The sequence below is a fragment of the Mobula hypostoma genome, chromosome 7 (assembly GCF_963921235.1).
Source record: "Mobula hypostoma chromosome 7, sMobHyp1.1, whole genome shotgun sequence".
NCBI classification, from domain to species: Eukaryota; Metazoa; Chordata; class Chondrichthyes; order Myliobatiformes; family Myliobatidae; genus Mobula; species Mobula hypostoma.
Window position 1 is genome coordinate 44,487,704 of NC_086103.1, and position 21,628 is coordinate 44,509,331.

Below are 21,628 nucleotides of genomic sequence, written 5' to 3' on the forward strand. Positions count from 1 at the left end.
TACTCTTTATGTATCTGAAGAAACTTTTGGTATCCTCTTTAATATTATTGCCTAGCTTACTTTAATATTCTATTTTGTTTAGATTATGAAGACAAATAGTCCCCTTTTATTGTCATCTAGTAATGCATGCATTAAGAAATGATAGATTATTTCCTCCAGTGTGATATCACAAAACACAGGACAAACCAAGACTGAAAAAACTGACAAAACCACATAATTATACATATAGATACAACAGTGCACAATACCATAACTTGATGAAGAAAGTCCATGAGCACAGTAAAGTTCAAAGTTTCTCAAATGTCCCACATCTCACGCAGTCGGGAGAGGGAAGAAAAACTCTCCCTCCCATGCCGACCACAATCCGACTCTGAGTCATCCAAAAACTTCGAGCTCTGATCAGGTCTCCAAAACTGAGTACTGAGCGCCATCTCTGTCTGAGCGATTCGACCTCTTTCTCAGTCACCAAAAGCAAGCAAGGCCGGGGATTTTGAGGCCTACCCTCCGAAAGATTCCCAACCACACAGTAACGACGGCAGCGGACAGGCGTTTCGGAAATTTCTCCAGATGTTCCTCTGTGATTTCACGTCCATTCTCCATCAAATCAGAATTGTCCAGGGCCCCTATTTAACAGATACGACATCATTTTACCTTCTTAATGACTTTTTTTAGTTGCCTTCTGTTGATATTTAAGACCTTCCCAATTCTTTAACTTCCCACTAATTTTTTGCTTTATTATATGCCCCCTCTTTGGATTTTGTGTTGGCGTTGACCTCTCTTGTTAACGATAGTTGTGTCATCTTGTGTTTAGAATACTTCCTCTTTGGGATGTACACATCGTGTGCCTTCCAAATTGCTTCCAGAACTTCCAGCCATTGCTGCTCTGCCATCATCCCTGCCAGTGTTCATTTCCAATCAATTCTGGCCAACTCCTCTTTCATGCCTCTGTAATTCCCGTTTTCCACTGTAATACTGATACTTCAGACGTTTGCTTCTCCTTCTCAAGTTTCAGGATGAATTCAATCATATTATGATCACTTGCCCCCTAAGGGTTCTAATCAGTTCTGGTTCTTTGCACAACACCCAATCCAGAATAGCCGATGCTCTAGTGGGCTCAATGATGAGCTGCTCTAAAAAGCAAACTCGTAGGCGTTCTAGAAATTCCCCCTCTTGGAATCCCACGCAGACCTCTATCCTCTATATCCTCTATAGCTCTATCCTCAGTGATTCAATATCTTCCAACCCTCTGCACCTCATTGTAATGATTTGACTTCATTTCTTAACAACAGAGTAGCACTGCTCCCACTGCCTTCCTACCTGTCCTTTCAATACAATGTATATTTTTAGACATTAAGCTTTCTGCAACCTTCCAACCTCGATTCAGTGATGCCTACAACATCATACATGCCAATCCGTAACTGTGCTAAAAGTTCATCTACCTTATTCCTTATACTGTGCACATTCAAATATAACACCTTCAGTCCTGTATTCACCTTTTTTGATTTTGTCCACCTTTTATGTTGCAACTCAACCTGTTGACTGCAGTTTTGCCCTATCATCAGCCTCTCCTTGATATGAGTCTTGCAACACATTGCCTCTGTTTGCAAATCAGCTACCTCATCTTCAGCTGTATCACTCTGGTTCCCATCCCACTGCCAGAACCACTGCTTTATATATTGTCCATTCCTGTAAGCACAAAAATTGGGAATATTCTAGGATATGCCATAATCACCCTACCCAATAAGACAAGTAGTCACTAAGTTTTTAAAGCCTGTTAATTGAGCTGTGCCGTGAGCACCACCTGAATGATATATCTCTGCTTCCAGCCTCATCGACGCCTCAACTTTTATCCCAGCTTTGATGACCAACTGCAGTGTGCACCAGCCTTGATCATCTTTCTTCTCTATAATTATCCTGCCTATCCTAGAGTCTCACCTGCCTTTTGTAGTCCCAGTTATTGTACTTCGCAGACTTCTCTACTCTCTGCAATATGTCAGTGTTAGTGATGAATAATCATGAAGAGATAATCTCCACACTCATATTTGAAATATTACCAATGCAAAGGAAAAGTTGTAGAATTATTCAGAAGCATACTTATCTACTGTGAGCAGTTTTGGGACCCCTATCTAAGAAAGGATGTGCTGACATTGGAGAGGATTCAGCGAAGGTACAGGAGAGTGATTTTGGGAATGAAAGGCTTATCATATGAGAAGCAATTGCAAAAGGTTCAAAAAACTAGGTAACGATAGAGATCCAGAAGATTATAAGGCTAGCAGGAAGGAGCTTAAGAATGAAATTAGGAGAGCCAGAAGGGGCCATGAGAAGGACTTGGCGAGCAGGATTAAGGAAAACCCCAAGGCATTCTAAAAGTATGTGATGAGCAAGAGGATAAGATGTCAGAGAATAGGACCAATCAAGTGTGCCAGTGGAAAAGTGTGTATGGAACCAGGGAAAGTAGCGGAGGTACTTAATGAATACTTTGCTTCAGTATTCACTACGGAAAAGGACCTTGGCGATTGTAGAGATGACTTACAGCAGACTGAAAAGCTTGAGCATATAGACATTAATAAAGAGGATGTGCTGGAGCTTTTGGAAAGCATCAAGTTGGATAGGTTACCTGGACTAGAGGAGATATACACCAGGCTACTGTGGGAAGCGAGGGAGGAGATTGCTGAGCCTCTGGCAATGACCTTTGCATCATCAATGGGGACGAGAGAGGTTCCAGAGGATTGGAGGATTGCAGATGTTGTTCCTTTATTCAAGAAAGGGAGTAGAGATAGCCCAGGAAATTATAGACCAGTGAGTCCTACTTCCGTGGTTGGCAAGTTGATGGAGAAGATCCTGAAAGGCAGGATTTCTGAACATTTGGAGAAGAATAATATAATTAGGAATAGTCAGCATGTCTTTGTCAAAGGCAGGTCGTGCCTTATCAGCCTGATTGAATTTTTTGAGGATGTGACTAAACACATTGATGAAGGTAGAGCAGTAGATGTAGTGTATCTGGATTTCAGCAAGGTATTTGAAATGGTAGCCCATGCAAGGTTTATCGAGAAAGTAAGGAGGCATGGGATCCAAGGGGACATTGCTTTGTGGATCCAGAACTGGCTTGCCCACTGAAGGCAAAGTGTGTTTGTAGACAGGTCATATTCTGCATGGAGGTTGATGATCACTGGTGTGCCTCAGGGATCTGTTCTGGGACACCTTCTCTTTGTGATTTTTATAAATGACCTTGATGAGGAAGTGGTGGAGGGATGGGTTAGTAAATTTGCTGATGACAAAAAGGTTGGGGGTGTTGTGGATCGTGTGGAGGGCTGTCAGAGGTTACAACGGGACATCGACAGGATGCAAAACTGGACTGAGAAGTGGCAGATGGAGTTCAGCCCAGAAAAGTGTGAGGTGGTTCATTTTGGTAGGTCAAATATGATGGCACGATATAGTATTAATGGTAAATCTCCTGGAAGTGTGGAGGATCAGAAGGATCTTGGGGTCCGAGTCCATAGGCACTTAAAGCTGCTGCACAGGTTGACTGTGTGGTTAAGAAGGCATATGGTACATTGACCTTCATCAGCAATGGGATTGAGTTCAAGAGCCGAGAGGTAATGTTACAGCTGGAGTACTGTGCTCAATTCTGGTCACCTCACTACAGGAAGGATGTGGAAAATATAGAAATAGTTCAGAGCAGATTTACAAGGATGTTGCTTGGATTGGGGAGCATGCCTTATGAGAATAGGTTGAGTGAACTTGGCCTTTTCTTCTTGGAGCGACAGGGGATGAGAGGTGACATGATAGAGGTGTATAAGATGATGAGAGGCATTGATCGTGTGGATTGTCAGAGGCTTTTTCCCAGGGCTGAAATGACTAACGTGAGACGATAAAGTTTTATGGTGCTTAGAAGTAGGTACAGAGAAGATGTCAGGGGTATGTTTTTTACGCAGAGAGTGGTGAGTGTGTGGAATGGGCTGCCGGGTCGTTTAAGAGACTTCTTGATAGGTACATGGAGCTTAGAAAAATAGAGGGCTATGGGTAACCCAAGGTAACTGCTAAAGTAAGTACATGTTTGGCACAGTATTGTGGTCCGAAGGGCCTGTATTGTGTTGTAGGTTTTTCTACGTTTCTATGTTTCAATTGATGGCTCTGAGCCTTTACTCGCTGAAATTTAGAAGAATGAGAGGGGATCTCACTGAAACCTATCAAATGTTGAAAGGCCTAGATAGAGTGGATGTGGAGAGGATGTTCCCTACGGTGGTGGTGTTTAGGACCAGCGGGCACAACCTCAGAATAGAGGGACATAGCTTTAGAATGGGGAGGAGGGGAATTTCTTTAGCCAGAAGGTGTTGAATCTGTGGAATATGCTACCTCAGGCAGCTGTGGAGGCCAGTCACTCGGTGTACTTAAGATGGAGGTTGATAAGTTCTTGGTTAGTCAGGGCATGAAAGGCAGGAGAATGAGGTTGAGAGGAAAATGGATCAGCCATGATGAAATGGCAGAGCAAACTTAATGGACTGAATGGCCTGATTCTGCTCCTATGTCTTATGATCTTTAATGCATTTAATCTGTCCTAGTGTATTTTCAAGTGGGTGAACATCACGCATGATGTACCTGTTTGAATTTTCTCTACAATTTTATGCAAGCTTAATCCATTTTTTGCAAGCTTAATCCATTTAAGCATATGTCTGAGAAATGAGGAGTGCAGTGCCAGCAAATTTAGCACCTGTATGTGAGCATCACTAATCAGAAAATCTAGCATATTTTTCCACAATCCCTAAATATTTGGTGGTTATGTACAGGTTTTGCAAAAAAAAAAGACTTTAAATGGCAAGGGAATTCCAATTTTACTGAAATAGAAAGCCCTGTTTAATTGATTGTGGGTATTGAACAGTATTCTCTGATTTTTTGATTTTTTTTGTGTCATTATCTTTGGTTAAGCTCTGAACTGCATAACTAGATTCTAATTACTCATTTTTGTACTCTGGTACATATAGAAGTGATTTCTGGCAACATATTGAACATTATTGATTACTTCCTTCAGAACTTGGAATGGAATGCTTCTATCTTGAAATGTTACTATGGTAATAGTCAAATGCATGGCCTATGAATATCTCTTAAGATTCATCAAATGTGTATTATTTATATCATGATGCTCTGGGTAGTTTAATTTGCATGACACTGTGATACAAGATTCTCTTTCAACACATGTCCATTGAATTAAGTAATACTAAATTTTACCCCTGATTCTGTTTGAGTTTGGCTAGTGTACTTGTGATGTTAAGTATAAAATATTGTGCTGCTTTGTGTATTTTCATCAAGTTTGCAAGCTTCAAGAGTTTACCAGTCAAGAAAACTTTGTTTCTAAATTGACCCAGCTTACTTATTTGAGGTTGGAATTGTTCAAAATAACATTGATGTTGAAGCTTGATTCAGAAATGTATTGAATTGAGGATCTTTCTGAACTGAGTCTAACTTCACTTCTACATAGCTGTCTGCACAAATTATGCCAACATTTTAAAATGCAATGCATTGAAGATACTAACCTTTCTTTTACTTACAAGGTGTGGATTGCATTATGTTTTGAATTCAAGGATTTGTTAAAAATTCTAAAAACATAATTTTTTGCTCTCTTCCATTCCTCACTTGTCATTTGCATCCTCAATTTCCTTATTAATAGTTCCTTTTCTCCTGTTCAGTAGTTATTTGTGTGTATGTGAGCAATTCAAAAGGTACAAGAGAAAACCCTAATGGAAAATGCAAAATGCATTAAAAATGCTTCCAAGACAGCAAATGTGTTACACAACAACATACATCAAAGTTGCTGGTGAACGCAGCAGGCCAGGCAGCATCTATAGGAAGAGGCGCAGTCGACGTTTCAGGCCGAGACCCTTCGTCAGGACTAACTGAAGGAAGAGTGAGTAAGGGATTTGAAAGCTGGAGGGGGAGGGGGAGATGCAAAATGATAGGAGAAGACAGGAGGGGGAGGGATGGAGCCGAGAGCTGGACAGGTGATAGGCAGAAGGGGATACGAGAGGATCATGAGACAGGAGGTCCGGGAAGAAAGACGGGGGGGGTGACCCAGAGGATGGGCAAGAGGTATATTCAGAGGGACAGAGGGAGAAAAAGGAGAGTGAGAGAAAGAATGTGTGCATTAAAAAGAGTAACAGATGGGGTACGAGGGGGAGGTGGGGCCTAGCGGAAGTTAGAGAAGTCAATGTTCATGCCATCAGGTTGGAGGCTACCCAGACGGAATATAAGGTGTTGTTCCTCCAACCTGAGTGTGGCTTCATCTTTACAGTAGAGGAGGCCGTGGATAGACATGTCAGAATGGGAATGGGATGTGGAATTAAAATGTGTGGCCACTGGGAGATCCTGCTTTCTCTGGCGGACAGAGCGTAGATGTTCAGCAAAGCGGTCTCCCAGTCTGCGTCGGGTCTCACCAATATATAAAAGGCCACATCGGGAGCACCGGACGCAGTATATCACCCCAGTCGACTCACAGGTGAAGTGATGCCTCACCTGGAAGGACTGTTTGGGGCCCTGAATGGTGGTAAGGGAGGAAGTGTAAGGGCATGTGTAGCACTTGTTCCGCTTCCACGGATAAGTGCCAGGAGGGAGATCAGTGGGGAGGGATGGGGGGGACGAATGGACAAGGGAGTTGTGTAGGGAGCGATCCCTGCGGAATGCAGAGAGAGGGGGGGAGGGAAAGATATGCTTAGTGGTGGGATCCCGTTGGAGGTGGCGGAAGTTACGGAGAATAATATGTTGGACCCGGAGGCTGGTGGGGTGGTAGGTGAGGACCAGGGGAACCCTATTCCTAGTGGGGTGGTGGGAGGATGGAGTGAGAGCAGATGTACGTGAAATGGGGGAGATGCGTTTAAGAGCAGAGTTGATAGTGGAGGAAGGGAAGCCCCTTTCTTTAAAAAATGAAGACATCTCCCTCGTCCTAGAATGAAAAGCCTCATCCTGAGAGCAGATGCGGCGGAGACGGAGGAATTGCGAGAAGGGGATGGCGTTTTTGCAAGAGACAAGGTGAGAAGAGGAATAGTCCAGATAGTTGTGAGAGTCAGTAGGCTTATAGTAGACATCAGTGGATAAGCTGTCTCCAGAGACAGAGACAGAAAGATCTAGAAACGGGAGGGAGGTGTCGGAAATGGACCAGGTAAACTTGAGGGCAGGGTGAAAGTTGAAGGCAAAGTTAATAAAGTTAACGAGTTCTGCATGCGTGCAGGAAGCAGCGCCAATGCAGTCGTCGATGTAGCGAAGGAAAAGTGGGGGACAGATACCAGAATAGGCACGGAACATAGATTGTTCCACAAACCCAACAAAAAGGCAGGCATAGCTAGGACCCATACGGGTGCCCATAGCTACACCTTTAGTTTGGAGGAAATGGGAGGAGCAAAAGGAGAAATTATTAAGAGTAAGGACTAATTCCGCTAGACGGAGCAGAGTGGTGGCCACAGTTTTTAAGAGTTACATTGCAGAAACATTTTTTTCCACTGTCTGACAAATGCAGTCTCTTTTTAGTGGTCAAAACCACACTTGTCCATTTACACTGGTTTGAACTATTCAAGAGTCATTCTGCACTGTATATATTGCTGTGTAAATAAGCTTCAATAGTTTGAAAGGCTTAACGAGTTTTGTATTCTTAAAAATAGCTAATGCCATCCTGCTGTACTTTAGCTAATACATTACTTTTACTAGTTAATATGCATTTACTGTACTCTAATTACACTTGACTAATGTATATCTACTGTACTGCACCCTTTAATGAGAGAGGACAGTTTGTAATTGGGTTTTTAATTGTAGAATGTGAATATTTTGAACTAACACTGCAAGGCTTTGAAACATAGTAGGGTTAATTTACAAACCATTAAATCAGCTGATGGTTAATCGAAAGACCATTTGTATTTGCGGTTGCCTCTTTCAACTGCATTCTCGTCAGAGTGCAATTATGTTTTTTTTTCTAATTCATGAAATATGTTTTCTTATTTTGTATCTCCCTGATAATGACATTGTTTGGTGTTCCAGCAGTCATTGAAAAGATCAGTCAAGCAATCAGATTTGTTTGAAATATGCAAATCGTTTCTCGTAAGATTTTCAAACCAGTTGCTGCATTAAGAAGGTCTCTGATTAGTTATCAAATATTCTGAGTTATAATCAAACAATTGTATCATTCTGAAAAGTACAATGTAATTTTAAGCTTGAGATACTGTTTTATTAGTCTATGAATTACAAATATTGATATACTAAATAGAAGCATTCTGAAAACTGAAATGCTTAGTTCAATCTTACAGCAGTCAGTTCATAAATACTGCACATTTTTCAAACCCCATTTAAAAGTATGCTAAATGTGAATTTTGCCCAATCTCAAAAATTAATTAACTTCATTAACTTTCTTCATATTTCTTTAATGTCTTTCATTTCCTAGTTTTGCTGGTTGATACCATTCTATGAAGACAAGATGGAATAAATTCGAGCAACTTCAATTTCATTTGAAATTGGAATATTTTTACTTTACAAAAAGCTATGCGGTGAAAAAAGCTTTTATTTCTCTATTTACTTAGAAGCCAGTGATGTGTGAGACTTTAATTTTCTGGTCAATGCATAAATATGTTTCAACAATAGTTGAGTTCAGCAGTAATGATATTCCAAAGCTAGTAGTAAAGCTTTGGAATTTTTTAAATAAACTGACATGATGTAAGTGCTCAACTGTCATGAATTTATAACCACTTTATAAGGGCAGAGTAACTTATGATGTAACTCACTTCAGTACTTCAAGAATTTAGAAACTAGTATAAATTATTTAGGGTAACACGAACAAGGCAATGCAAGCTGGTCCTCAGTTTTACTTTTCATAATAAACTACAGGTGACAAACTCAAACAGGAGAATTGTAGCTCAAGTTTGAGTTCAAGTTACAGAATCTTACTTTGTAAATTTACAAAGACTCCATGCAGCAAGGCATTCTTAACAATCATACTTTATTCAGTGGTATGGTATTACTGAAATAGAAAGCCATGTGTGAGTGTGGGCCTCTTATTTGTACTTCAAAAAATATTCATCTAATACCAATACCAGAATTCTAATTCAAGAAGCATGTATGTTTTTATGTTTCACCATCACAATATGAAAGAGTATTGCACCCATGTAGTGTTATTCATGACCTTGGAATATTCCAAAGCAATTCACAGTTAATAAAGCATTTTGAAGTATAATCCCTGTTGTTTTATAGTGGATAGAATGTACAGGAATCCCTGCTGTTTTCTCATTGATGAAGCTGCATAAACACTAAACATGAATAACTAAAAATTCATTCCATTTTGTGGCTCTAGAGGAGTCAACACCCTCCCTCTGGTATTCATTCTATTGTGGAATAAATTATGGAGCAGAGTGAAATGTGGCAGTACTACTAAATGGTCCGGCATTAATTTCTAAGCAGGAATGCATAATTACAATTCCTGCAGCCAGCATGCTGGAGATGTGCAGCACATCACTATAATACTATATGGGTGAAAGGTCACATTCTAATTAAGAAGTGTCTTTCAGCCTCTGTGGAAAACAATTTTTGATTTACATCAAGGTATGTGCATAACATCCAAATGCTAGTAGATGCACCATTTATCTTAATTTGAAAACTGAAATTGCAATGATTTAGACCAGTATGGGATAAAATTAAGAACCAAAGCTTTACTAAGACAGCATGACTGGACAAATTCTCTGCTGTATTTTTCAACAAATGAAGAAGTTAACTCAATCATTTATTGCTTCCTCATGTTATCTTACTTAGTTATTAGTCCTTTTTGTGCCTTCCATTGATTGCTATTTCCCTTTTTTTGTTACATTCTGTTTCTCAACAACACTTCTCTCATATTTTTACTATTACTGTGTTCTCATCTTTTGTTTTAGTGGGCTTCGCTGAGAAAGCAGGATTGGACAAGTTGGGATGCAAAATATACTGAACTGAACTTGTATGCTAACGTTTCATTTGGTTAATAATCAATATTACTGACCTCTGGCTATTGGGACTAATTAAGATCATGTTTTCGGAATTTTTCAGGTCCCCGGAAGGAATGAAGGAGAGATATGTCAGCATGGTGGCAGGGAGAAAAGACTTTAATTACTGTACATGGAGAAACTTGCAAAGCTGAGATTGTTCTCCTTACAGCAGAGAAAGTTGCAAAGAACTTTTATTGAGGTGTATAGGCAATTGATAAGGTTCCCCATGCAAGGCTCATTCAGAAAGAAAGGAGGTATGGGATCCAAGGAGACCTTATTTTATGAATTCAGAATTGGCTTGCCCACAGAAGGCAAAGGCTGGATGTAGATAATTCATATTCTGCATGGAGGTCAGTTTCCAGTGGTGTTCCACAGGGATCTGTTCAGGGACCCCTCCTCTTTGTGATTTTTATAAATTACCTGGATGAAGAAGTAGGAGGGTAGGTTAGTAAGTCTGCTATGACATAAAGGTTGGGGTGTTGTGGATAGTCTGGAGGGTTGTCTGAGGTTACAGTAGGACATCGATAGGAGGCAGAACCGGGCTGAGAAATGGCAGACAGAGATCAGCCCAGGTAAGTGTGAAGTGGTTCATCTTGGTAGGTCAACCTTGAAGACAAAATATTGTATTAATGGTAAGACTCTTGGCAGTGTGGAAGATCAGAGGGATCTTGGGATCCATGTCTAACGGACACTCAAAGTAGCTATGCAGGTTGACAGTGTTGTTTAGAAGGTGTATGGTGTGTTGGCATTCGTCAATCGTGGGACTGAGTTCAAAAGCCATGAGGTATGTTACCTCACTATAGGAAAAATGTGGATATTATAGAAAGGGTGCAGAGGAGATTTACAAGGATGTTGCCTGGATTGGGGAGCATACCTTATGAGAATAAGTTGAGTGAACTTGGCCTTTTCTCCTTGGAGTGATGGAGGATGAGAGGTGACCTGATAGAGGTGTATAAGATGATGAGAGGCATTGATCATGTGGATAGTCAGAGGCTTTTTCCCCTGGCTGAAGTTGCTAACACGAGGGGGCATAGTTTTAAGGTGCTTGGAAATAGGTACCGAGGAAATGTCAGCGGTACTTTTTCACACAGAGAGTGGTGGGGGTGTGGAATGCACTGCTGGTGGCAGTGGTGGAAACGGATACAATAGGGTCTTTTAAGAGCCTCTTGGATAGGTACATGGAGCTTTGAAAAATAGAGGGCCATGTGGTAGGGTAATTCTAGGCAGTCTACAGAGCAGGTTACTTGGTTTGCACAACATTGTGGGCTGAAGGGCCTGTAATGTGCTGTAGATTTCTATAAAGTCTCAAAAAAGGTTTTAAGAGAGATCCTTGTTTTATTATCAGAAAGGTAGAAAACCAAAGGATGTCAATTTAATTTTAACTGGTAGCAACAGGGACAACGGAAGAAAAAAATTGCATTGACCTGGTATATTTGCATATTTCCTTATGAGGTAGGAGGGTATTCAGCACATGGTATATGTGTCAGCTGTCAGAGCAATTCCATTGGTTCCTTTTCCTTCATTTTTTCCTCATGATCCTTTTTCTGTCACATGGCCTGTCTCTACAACCACACATCTACACTATTGGTAACCTACTCATCGGCACATCTTTGGTACATAGGAGAAAATAGAAGTACCCGGGGAAACCCATGATCACAAGGAGTGCATGCAAACTCTAGACTGTACTGGCAAAAGTTGGCAGATGCAACGCAACAGCCATCTAAAAGTGGGTTAGAAAAGCAATGGTGAAGTCATTCTCTGGGCTCTGGGGAAGAGCTTTAAAGTTGGACAAGCTGGAGATTGTTCTTTCAAAGAAGACAAACGATACTGCAGATACAGTTTGTTTTTGCAGGTCTTTCAAATGCCTGGCTTTGGCACTTTTGGATAATGTTCTCTTTCTATGAGTCCATGTACACATGCTTGTTTAATAATAATACTTTCTCTTTGTTTTTCTGCTTGCATGTACAGGAAGTAGAGGTTGGTGCTTTTAAAACAGTTTTTATAAAGCCATTTGATTTTTGAATTAGTTTTATGTGATGATGTACTTCATTTCACCATGAGCATTGCAAGATGATATTGTAAACACTGAATATTGCTTGTAAATTTCAAAAATATAATTACCCTTTAACAATTATGTGTAATCATCATGTGCCTATTGATGCTGTAACATTCCTTCATTTTAGTTGTGCTGCGCAAATATTCCCATTAAGTGCACGTTTAAGGAGTGTTAATTATTAAGCTGCCATTATGATGCCAACTCTGTTCTTAAGTTTGGGAAAGGAGTTTAATCAGACGTCTGTGTATGTGGACAAGAGCATTCTCGGAATGTTGTTTAATATTCTCTTTTGACATTTTGAAAAATAGCAGAAAGGTTATTGATATTTAGGCATTTGGATTCTTCATCTCTTGGTGTAGTGTAGACGAGAGTAGTCACATCAGTCTGTTGACAAGTTGACAATTGGCAGCAGCTGCTGCTTCCTTGTGGAATGTGTACTTTGTGTATTATCAGTTCACTTCCAGCTGTGCTGTGAATTCTGAAATGCCTACCTTCCATCACAGTCAGATTGTTAGCAGTGAGGGTTGATTGCACAGGAAGGATTAGCAGGACTTTTGTTCCTGAAAACAAATGTTCTCACAACATAGCATGTGCATATTTGTCTGTTGCACAGCTTAAAGTACTGTGAAGTTGGACCATCCATTAGTGGGTCACAGTACTGAGGTAGGAAAGCAGAACATGGCATCTTAAACCGTGGCAAACCTTAATGGCTCAAACAATTTTAAGATTCTCCTCGGTCCACAAATTGTGTGTCATTTTATGCTGTCTTGAGGTTTCCAAAAAAAAATCCCAAGTATTATCTGATCACTGAAAAATAATAGTAGGAATAGACATTTCAGATCAGCAAAGATGTATTTCAGCTTGTTTGTGTTTCTCTTTTTATCTGTTCTGTATTTTTCATTTTCCTTGTATTTTCAGTAGCTCCAGGTCCATGTTAGTGAAACTGCTTTCATTAACAAAAGTAGTTTTTCTGTATTACCATCTGACATCCACTTGCTTGCTTCACACAAAGCAGATAAGTTTTGAGGTTGGCTTGCTAAAATATTGCTTCTTACTTTGACCAGTAGCTTGACAGTACCAGCCACAAATGATATTTGGCAGATACTCTGTGACTCGCCTCCCAAGTCCATAAAATGTCTCTACCATCTACAGAAGATACAAACCAAGAGTGTGATATAATCACAAACAAGGGAAAATCTGCAGATGCTGGAAATCTGAGCAGCACTCAAAAAGTGCTGGAGGAACTCAGCAGGGCCAGGCAGCATCTATGGAAAAAAAGTACAGTCAACGTTTTGGGCCAAAACCCTTCAGCAGAACTGGAGAAAAAAAGCTGAGGAGTAGATTTGAAAGCTGGGGTGGGTGGTGTGGAGAGAAAAACGCCAGGCAATAGGTGAAACTTGGAGGGGGAGGGATGAAGCAAAGAGCTAGGAAGTTGATTAGTGAAAGGCCATGGAAGAAAGAAGGGTGGTGGGGGTGGGGGTGGGGAAGGAGCAGCAGAGGGAGGCAATGGGCAAACAAGGAGACAACATGAGAGAGGGTCAAGGGGATGGGAAATGGTGAAGTGGGGAGGGTGTGGAGGCATTACTGGAAGTTTAAGAAATCAAAGTTCATGCCATTGGGTTGGAGGCTACCCAAACAGAATATAAGGTGTTGTTCCTTCAACCTAACTGTGGCTTTGACAGTGGAGTGTGATAGAATACCCTCTCAACTGACTTAGATGAATATAGCTAAATATAACTTTGATCGAGGCACAACTGCGCAGGTGCATAGACATCAGTAAGTTAGACCGGCGGGAAGAATTTAAAAAGAAGACAGCTTTATAGAGCAGACGCCAGAGGACAGGCGTTGGAGTAGAGGGAGTCAGAGTAAGAGAGCTTTGGCTCAACAGAGCTTTGGTGATAATGGGTCGAGGTGAGGTACGTTACTTGTGAAGAATAGGAATAGGAAATATGTCTGCAAGGCTGGTGTTCTGTACTGAGTATTGGGTGTAGGATGTACAGGAGACTCTCGGCCTCCCAGACGGCTACATCTGCGCCAGGTGCGTCGAGCTGCAGCTCCTTAGGAACCAGGTTAGGGAACTAGAGATGCAGCTCAATGACCTTCGTCTGGTCAGGGAAAGTGAGGCGGCGATAGAAAGGAGTTATAGGCAAGTAGTCACACCGGGGCCTCGGGAGACAAATAAGTGGGTAACAGTCAGGAGAAGGAAGGGCAAGAGTGAGATACTAGAGAGTACCCCTGTGCCTGTCCCCCTTAACAATAAGTACTCTTGTTTGAGTACTGTTGGGTCGGCGGGGGGGGGTGGGGGGGTCAACCTACCTGGGGAAGCAACAGTGGCCGCGCCTCTGGCACAGAGTCTGGCCCTGTGGCTCAGAAGGGTAGGGAAAGGAAGAGGAAGGCAGTAGTGATAGGGGACTCTATAGTTAGGGGGTCAGACAGGCGATTCTGTGGACTCAGGAAAGAAACATGGATGGTAGTTTGCCTCCCAGGTGCCAGGGTCTGGGATGTTTCTGATCACGTCCACGATATCCTGAAGTGAGAAGGTAAACAGCCAGAGGTCGTGGTACATATTGGTACCAATGATATAGATAGGAAAAGGGAGGAGGTCCTGAAAGCAGACTACAGGGAGTTAGGAAGGAAGTTGAGAAGCAGGACCGCAAAGGTAGTAATCTCGGGATTACTGCCTGTGCCATGCGACAGTGAGTATAGGAATAGAATGAGGTAGAGGATAAATGTGTGGCTGAGGGATTTGAGCAGGGGGCAGGGATTCAGATTTCTGGATCATTGGGACCTCTTTTGAGTCAGGCGTGACCTGTACAAAAAGGACAGGTTGCACTTGAATCTAAGGGGGACCAATATCCTGGCAGGGAGGTTTGCAAAGGCTATTGGGGAGAGTTTAAACTAGAATTGCTGGGGGGTGGGAACCGAACTGAAGAGACGGAGGAAGAAGCGGTTGGCTTACAAATCAAGAAAGCTTGTAGACAGTGCGAGAGGGAGGATAGGCAGGTGATAGAGAAGGGATATGCTCAGACTGATGGCTTAAGATGTGTCTATTTTAATGCAAGGAGTATCATGAACAAAGCGGATGAGTTTAGAGTTTGGATCAGTACTTGGAGCTATAGTATTGAGGCCATTACAGAGACTTGGATGGCTCAGGGCCAGGAACAGCTACTTAGAGTGCCAGGCTTTAGATGTTTCAGAAAGGACAGGGAGGGAGGCAAAAGAGGTGGAGATGTGGCACTGCTGATCAGAGATAGTGTCACAGATGCAGAAAAGGAGGAAGTCATGGCGGATTGTCTATGGAGTCTCTGTGGGTGGAAGTTAGGAACAGGATAGGGTCAATAACTCTATTGGGTGTCTTTTATAGACCACCCAAGAGTAACAGGGACATCGAGGAGTAGATAGAGAAACAGATTCTGGAATGGTGCAATAATAACAGGATTGTTGTGATGGGAGATTTTAATTTCCCCAATATTGATTGGCATCTCCCTAGAACAAGAGTTTTAGATGGGGTGGAGTTTGTTAGGTGTGTTCAGTAAGGTTTCCTGACGCAATATGTAGATAAGCCAACAAGAGGAGAGGCTCTACTTGATCTGGTATTGGGAAATGAACCTGGTCAGGTATCAGGTCTCTCAGTGAGAAAGTATTTTGGAGATAGTGATCACAATTCTATCTCCTTTACCATAGCATTAGAGAGGGATAGGAACAGACAAGTTAGGAAACCGTTTAATTGGAGTAAGGGGGAATATGAAGTTATCAGGCAGGAACTTGGAAGCATAAATTGGGAACAGATGTTCTCAGGGAAATGTATGGCAGAAATGTGGCAAATGTTCAGGGGATATCTGCGTGGGGTTCTGCATGGGTACGTTCCAATGAGACAGGGTAAGGACGGTAGGGTACAGGAATCAGGGTGTATGAAGACTGTTGAAAAGCTATTCAAGAAGAAAAGAAAAGCTTATGAAAGGTTCAAAAAGCTAGGTAATGATAGAGATCTAGAAGATTATAAGGCTAACAGGAAGGAGTTTAAGATTGAAATTAGGAGAACCAGAAGGGGCCATGAGAAGGCCTTGGTGAGCAGGATTAAGGAAAACCCCAAGGCTTTCTAAAAGTATGTGAAGAGCAAGAGGACAAGACTTAAGAGAATAAGACCAATCAAGTGTGACAGTGGAAAAGTGTGTATAGAGATAGCAGCGGTACCTAATGAATACATAGCTTCAGTATTCACTATGGAAAAGGACCTTTGTGATCGTAGGGATGACATACAGTGGACTGAAAAGCTTGAGGATATAGACATTAAGAAAGAGGATGTGTTGGAGCTGTTAGAAAGCATCAAGTAGAATAAGATACTGGGACTGGACAAGGTATATCCCAGCTACTGTGGGAGGTGAGGGAGGAGATTACTGAGCCACTGGCAATTATCTTTGAATTATTAATGAGGATGGGAGAGGTTCCAGAGGATTAGAGGGTTGCAAAAGTTGTTCCCTTATTCATGAAAGGGAGTAGAGATAGCCCAGGAAATTATAGACCAGTGAGTTTTACTTCAGTGGTTGGTAAGTTGATGGAGAAGATCCTGAGAGGCAGGATTTATGGACATTTGGAGAGGCATAATATGATTAGGAATAGTCAGCATGACTTTGTCAAAGGCAGGTTGTGCCTTACGAGCCTGATTGAATTTTTTGAGGATGTGACTAAACACATCGATGAAGATAGAGCAGTAGATGTGGTGTATATGGATTTCAGCAAGGTATTTGATATGGTAACCCATGCAAGGCTTATTGAGAAAGTAAGGAGGCATGGGATCCAAGGGGACATTGCTTTGTGGATCCAGAACTGGCTTGCCCACTGAAGGCAAAGAGTGGTTGTAGATGGGTCATATTCTGCATGGAGGTTGATGATCACTGGTGTGCCTCAGGGATCTGTTCTGGAAGCCCTTCTCTTTATGATTTTTATAAATAACCTGTATGACGAAGTGGAGGGATGGGTTAGTAAATCTGCTGATGACACAAGGTTGGGGGTTGTTGTGGATAGTGTAGAGGGCTGTCAGAAGTTACAGTGGGACCTCGATAGGATGCAAAACTGGACTGAGAAATGGCAGATGGAATTCAATCCAGATAAGTGTGAGGTGTTTCATTTATGTAGGTCAAATATAATTGCAGAATATAGTATTAATGGTAAAACTCTTGGCAGTGTGGAGGATCAGAGGGATCTTGGGGTCCGAGTCCATAGGACACTCAAAGCTTCTGCGCAGGTTGACTGTGTGGTTAAGAAGGCATACGGTGCATTGGTCTTCATCAACCGTGAGATTGAGTTCAAAAGTCGAGAGGTAATGTTACAGCTATATAGGACCATGGTCAGGCCCCACTTGCAGTACTGTGCTCATTTCTGGTCACCTCACAACAAAAAAGATGTGGAAACTATAGAATGGGTGCAGAGGAGATTTACAAGGATGTTGCCTGGATTGGGGAGCATGCCTTATGAGAAAAGCTTGAGTGAACTTGGCCTTTTCTCCTTCGAGCGACAGAGGATGAGAAGTGACTTGATAGAGGTGTATAAGATGATGAGAGGCATTGATCATGTGGATAGTCAGAGGCTTTTCGCCAGGGCTGAAATGGCTAACACGAGAAGGCACAGTTTTAAAGTGCTTAAAAGTGGGTACAGAAGAGATGTCAGGGGTAAGTTTTTTTTATGCAGAGAGTGATGAGTGCATGGAATATGCTGCTGGCAACAGTGGCGGAGGTGGATACAATAGGCTATTTTAAGAGACTCCTGGATAGGTACATGGAGCTTAGAAAAATAGATGACTATGGGTAACCCTAGGTAATTTCTAAACTAAGTACATGTTGGGTAAGTACATGTGGGCCGAAGTGCCTGTATTGTGCTGTAGGTTTTCTATGTTTCTAGCTCCAAATTCCTTAATTCTTTCTCACTTTGCTTAATCAGCATTCCAACTGTACCCTGTGCTTCTTCCACCCCTCCTCCCAACTTCTTGCTCTGACTTATCTTTTCTTCCAGTCCTGATGAAGGGTCTCAGCCTGAAACGTCAACTGTTTATTCATTTCCATGGATGCTGCCTGACCTGCTGAGTTCCTCTGGCATTTTGTGTGCTTTGCCTTGGATTTCCAGCGTCTGCAGACTTTCTTGTGTTTGTTATCCTACATAATCATTCCTTTTTGCCACTGATGCGCACTGGCGACAGTGTATCCCATCTACAGAATGTGCCATAGTGATTCATCCAGGCTACTGTGATAGTATTTCTGACAATCTTGTCTTCCAAGGGCTGAAGAGCAGGCACACCGCGAACCACTACCACCAGCTGATTCCTCTCCAAATTGTCCATCATCCTGACTTGAAAATTTATCATTGGTCATTTATCATCATTGTTTCTAAATCATTAAACTACAGCATCTTCAGCAAAAAGACATCCATTGTTGAAGTATATGGCTCACCACCAGGCCAGCAATACCCAGATTCAAGGAAAAAATAATACATACAAAATTGTTTAGTATGTATTTTAAAATAACTTTTTTAGATTATTTTAAAAGATTTGTTCACAAGCTGCAATATAGCATAGTATTTTTCTTTGTTCTTATCTGTGGTCATTTACTCCTGCAGATCCAAAGATACTGATATAATGAAACATTTTCATTTTCATGTTTTAGGATGATTATTTCAGAAGCTGGAATCCTAGTAAGCCATTTGATCAAGGTATGATTTCTGTGACTTAACACCATTGCTGTATGCATTATTCACAATTCTATAGTTAAGCAATTTTGAAACAGTGCTACATTGAATTAAAAAAACTTGTCTTTTATGCTCTAAGAAGAATTGTCTTTATTAACCTCTTACACAGAGAATTGTATATGGGTTCAAATTTTGAGCTTTCCTTCACACAAAATAATTAAAGAGATTTTAATGTTACCCGTGCAAATGTACTTCCAAGATTTTAGAATTTCTGTTGTGGGATGAAATTAAAATAGTTAAATTCTGTGTGGTTCTGAATGTTCAAGTCTTCCCTAACCTTGTATGCATAATAAAATTAGTAATTATAAATATTTGAAGCATTTTATACATTGAATGTGTATTGTATCCAGAAACAATATTCCAAACATCTGAAAGGCATTATGTACATTTCCAAGTAGACTTAAAGAAATGTGCATTTGAGATTTGTATTATGGAAGGTGAATATAAAAATAAGGAAAGAAGAAAATCAGAAGCAATTGGTAAAATTACAGCAAGTGTTTTTTTTTAGCTATTGATCTCGCTTAAATGCTTTAGATGAATCTAAATATAAATATCTGCTAAATGATGAATAACTCACAATATACACTTCTGTAGTGTGAAGATAATGCCAGTTCAAACAGAAGAATCCCAGTGAAGTTGATTTGATACAGCTTTTATAATTTGATGTTTTCTCTCAGTTCACTATTACTTGAAAAGAGCAATTCTATCCAAAGCTTAGATCATCTACTTATTAATGTCACTTACAAACGTAATTGTTTTTGGTGCAGTTCTAACCTTTTATTTACTTTGCCTTACATTTATCTTCTGGGAGCAATCATGTTATTTCATTGCTATTGGGTTGTTATGTAAACAGAGGTGAACTGCTCTGTTTGATTTTTTTGGAACTGAGCATGTACATCTTTATTACTTTACATGGGTGGCAATTTGCTGAAGCAGATCTCTTCACTCACTTGAGAACCTGCTCAGTTTGATATTCCATTCCAACCCAAGAAATCAATAAATGTTTAAAATTGAATTGCTGTGACCAAATTGGATATCTTTTAGAAATACAAGATACAGACTATCAACTGTGACTTTATAGAGGTCTCCTTTCTAAGTTTGAAGGTTTCAAACTCAAGTCGCCCTCTGGAGAATTTGAGACAAAGTTTTAAGCTGATGCTAAAAACTATATTGAGGGATTACTATTGGAAGCCCTGTCAGCCCTATTAGATGAACGTGAAGATCTACAGTACCACACCAAAGAAGAGCAGGTCCTTATTATCGCATCCAGCTCTTTTTCTTCACTTAAACTCTGTAACATGGTGATCTAGAAATTCCAGTGGGAGGAGGGAGCATAGTATTGAAGAAAAGGCCTCTCTTCATATGTGATTATAGCAGAGTTTCACAAGGACTGAACTTCACTTTCTCAGGGCACAGTTAGGAAAGCACTCTGCATTGAATGCAGTGTACATTTCCATTACTTAGGTTGGAAATCGAACCTTCTTGGAGGCTGCATATGTTACTGTGCCAGATTCAACTTGGTCCCTAAACCATTTCTGCAAGGCTTCAGTCAGAGTTGCTGAAGCATTTCTCAATGGCCTCTAAAGATAACATCAACCCTCCCTACTTGCCTCTAGAAGTGTACTTCCAAAGATGCTGAAGAATGCTTTACCTTGTTCAGCATAAAGCACCTCTCTGTGTTATCATCCCGATTAACCAAGTTGAGTTTCTGCTGCAGTCGAACACGTCTTGAGAATGCTGAAAACATTTATCAAACCTTACTGAAATTGAGAGAATACAGCGAGCAGGAAAATATTGAATAGATTGGTGATGTTTTCCCTAGAGAAGGGAAAACTCAGATCTATAAAATCCTGATTGGATACAGTAGGAATATACATGAAGAATCTGTTTCCATTTATTAGTGAATCCACAATAGGGAAGAATAAATATAGGATACCACCAATTTAAAATTTTCAAAGCAATTTTCTTTATTTCAGTAGTGTTGAGATTCTGAATCTGCTGCTGCATTGACTGGTTGCTGCAGAAAGCATTGATCCACTTAAAGGGAGGCTTGATGCTTACTTGAAGAAGAAAGAATCTTGGACCTTGTGGGAAATACTCTGTAGAAAGTATGCAAGTTTGTGCTGCATATAGAGAATCATACTGACCAGAAATACCCATCAGCCCTTTTTCTCTTGCACTAAATTCTGTTTTACTTCACCCATACCTTCTTTTCATTTTCTAGAAAAAGAATAGAACAGAGAATTTGTTTCTTTTGAAGCCAAGAGATCAATTTGAATTTGTTGAATAATTCTGAGGCACATTATCTTGCTTTGCTGTATCCAGAGAATTTGTATCTCCGGGTCATTTGGAAAACCTATGATAAGGGAAAAAGAGCCTTGCAATTTAATGAACTTTCAAATCCGAAAGCACTCTGCAGCCTTGGAAGCATTTCAAGTTGGTCACTATTATAATTCAGAAAGTATGGCAGCCAATGCATGCATAGCAGGCTCCAGCAGATGACAAGGAATAGGTAATGTGTTTTAGTAACGTTGCCCACAAAATTAATATTGGTCCACTGTTCTTTGTTGAAACAGTACTGTAATATTATTTGCATTCACTTGAGAGATTCGATGTGGCCTTGGTTTACTGTTACAACCATAAGGTGTACAAGTATACAGCACGCATTCTGAACAGAATTGGAATGTCAATCTGTATTTTTGTGTTCAATTCTTTAGAGTGGAATTTCAACCCATTAATGTCTGACTCAGAGGCAAGGGTGTTATGAAGTGAATCACAGCTGACACAATTTGTTTGCAAAGGGGCTAGGAGAAACAGAAAAAGTGCATTACAAATCCAAATTCCAGTA

The 21,628-nt window shown here is 40.8% G+C and overlaps 1 protein-coding gene across 2 annotated transcripts in view; it reads left to right on the plus strand.

Annotated features, from left to right (window-relative positions):
• spock1 (SPARC (osteonectin), cwcv and kazal like domains proteoglycan 1) overlaps positions 1–21,628 on the plus strand; it is a 520,348-nt gene that overhangs the window by 164,491 nt on the left and 334,229 nt on the right. For both annotated transcript variants that reach the window (XM_063053347.1, XM_063053348.1), the window contains exon 3: positions 18,699–18,744. In XM_063053347.1, the coding sequence (XP_062909417.1) occupies positions 18,699–18,744 (46 nt within the window). The remainder of the gene's footprint in view (positions 1–18,698; positions 18,745–21,628) is intronic.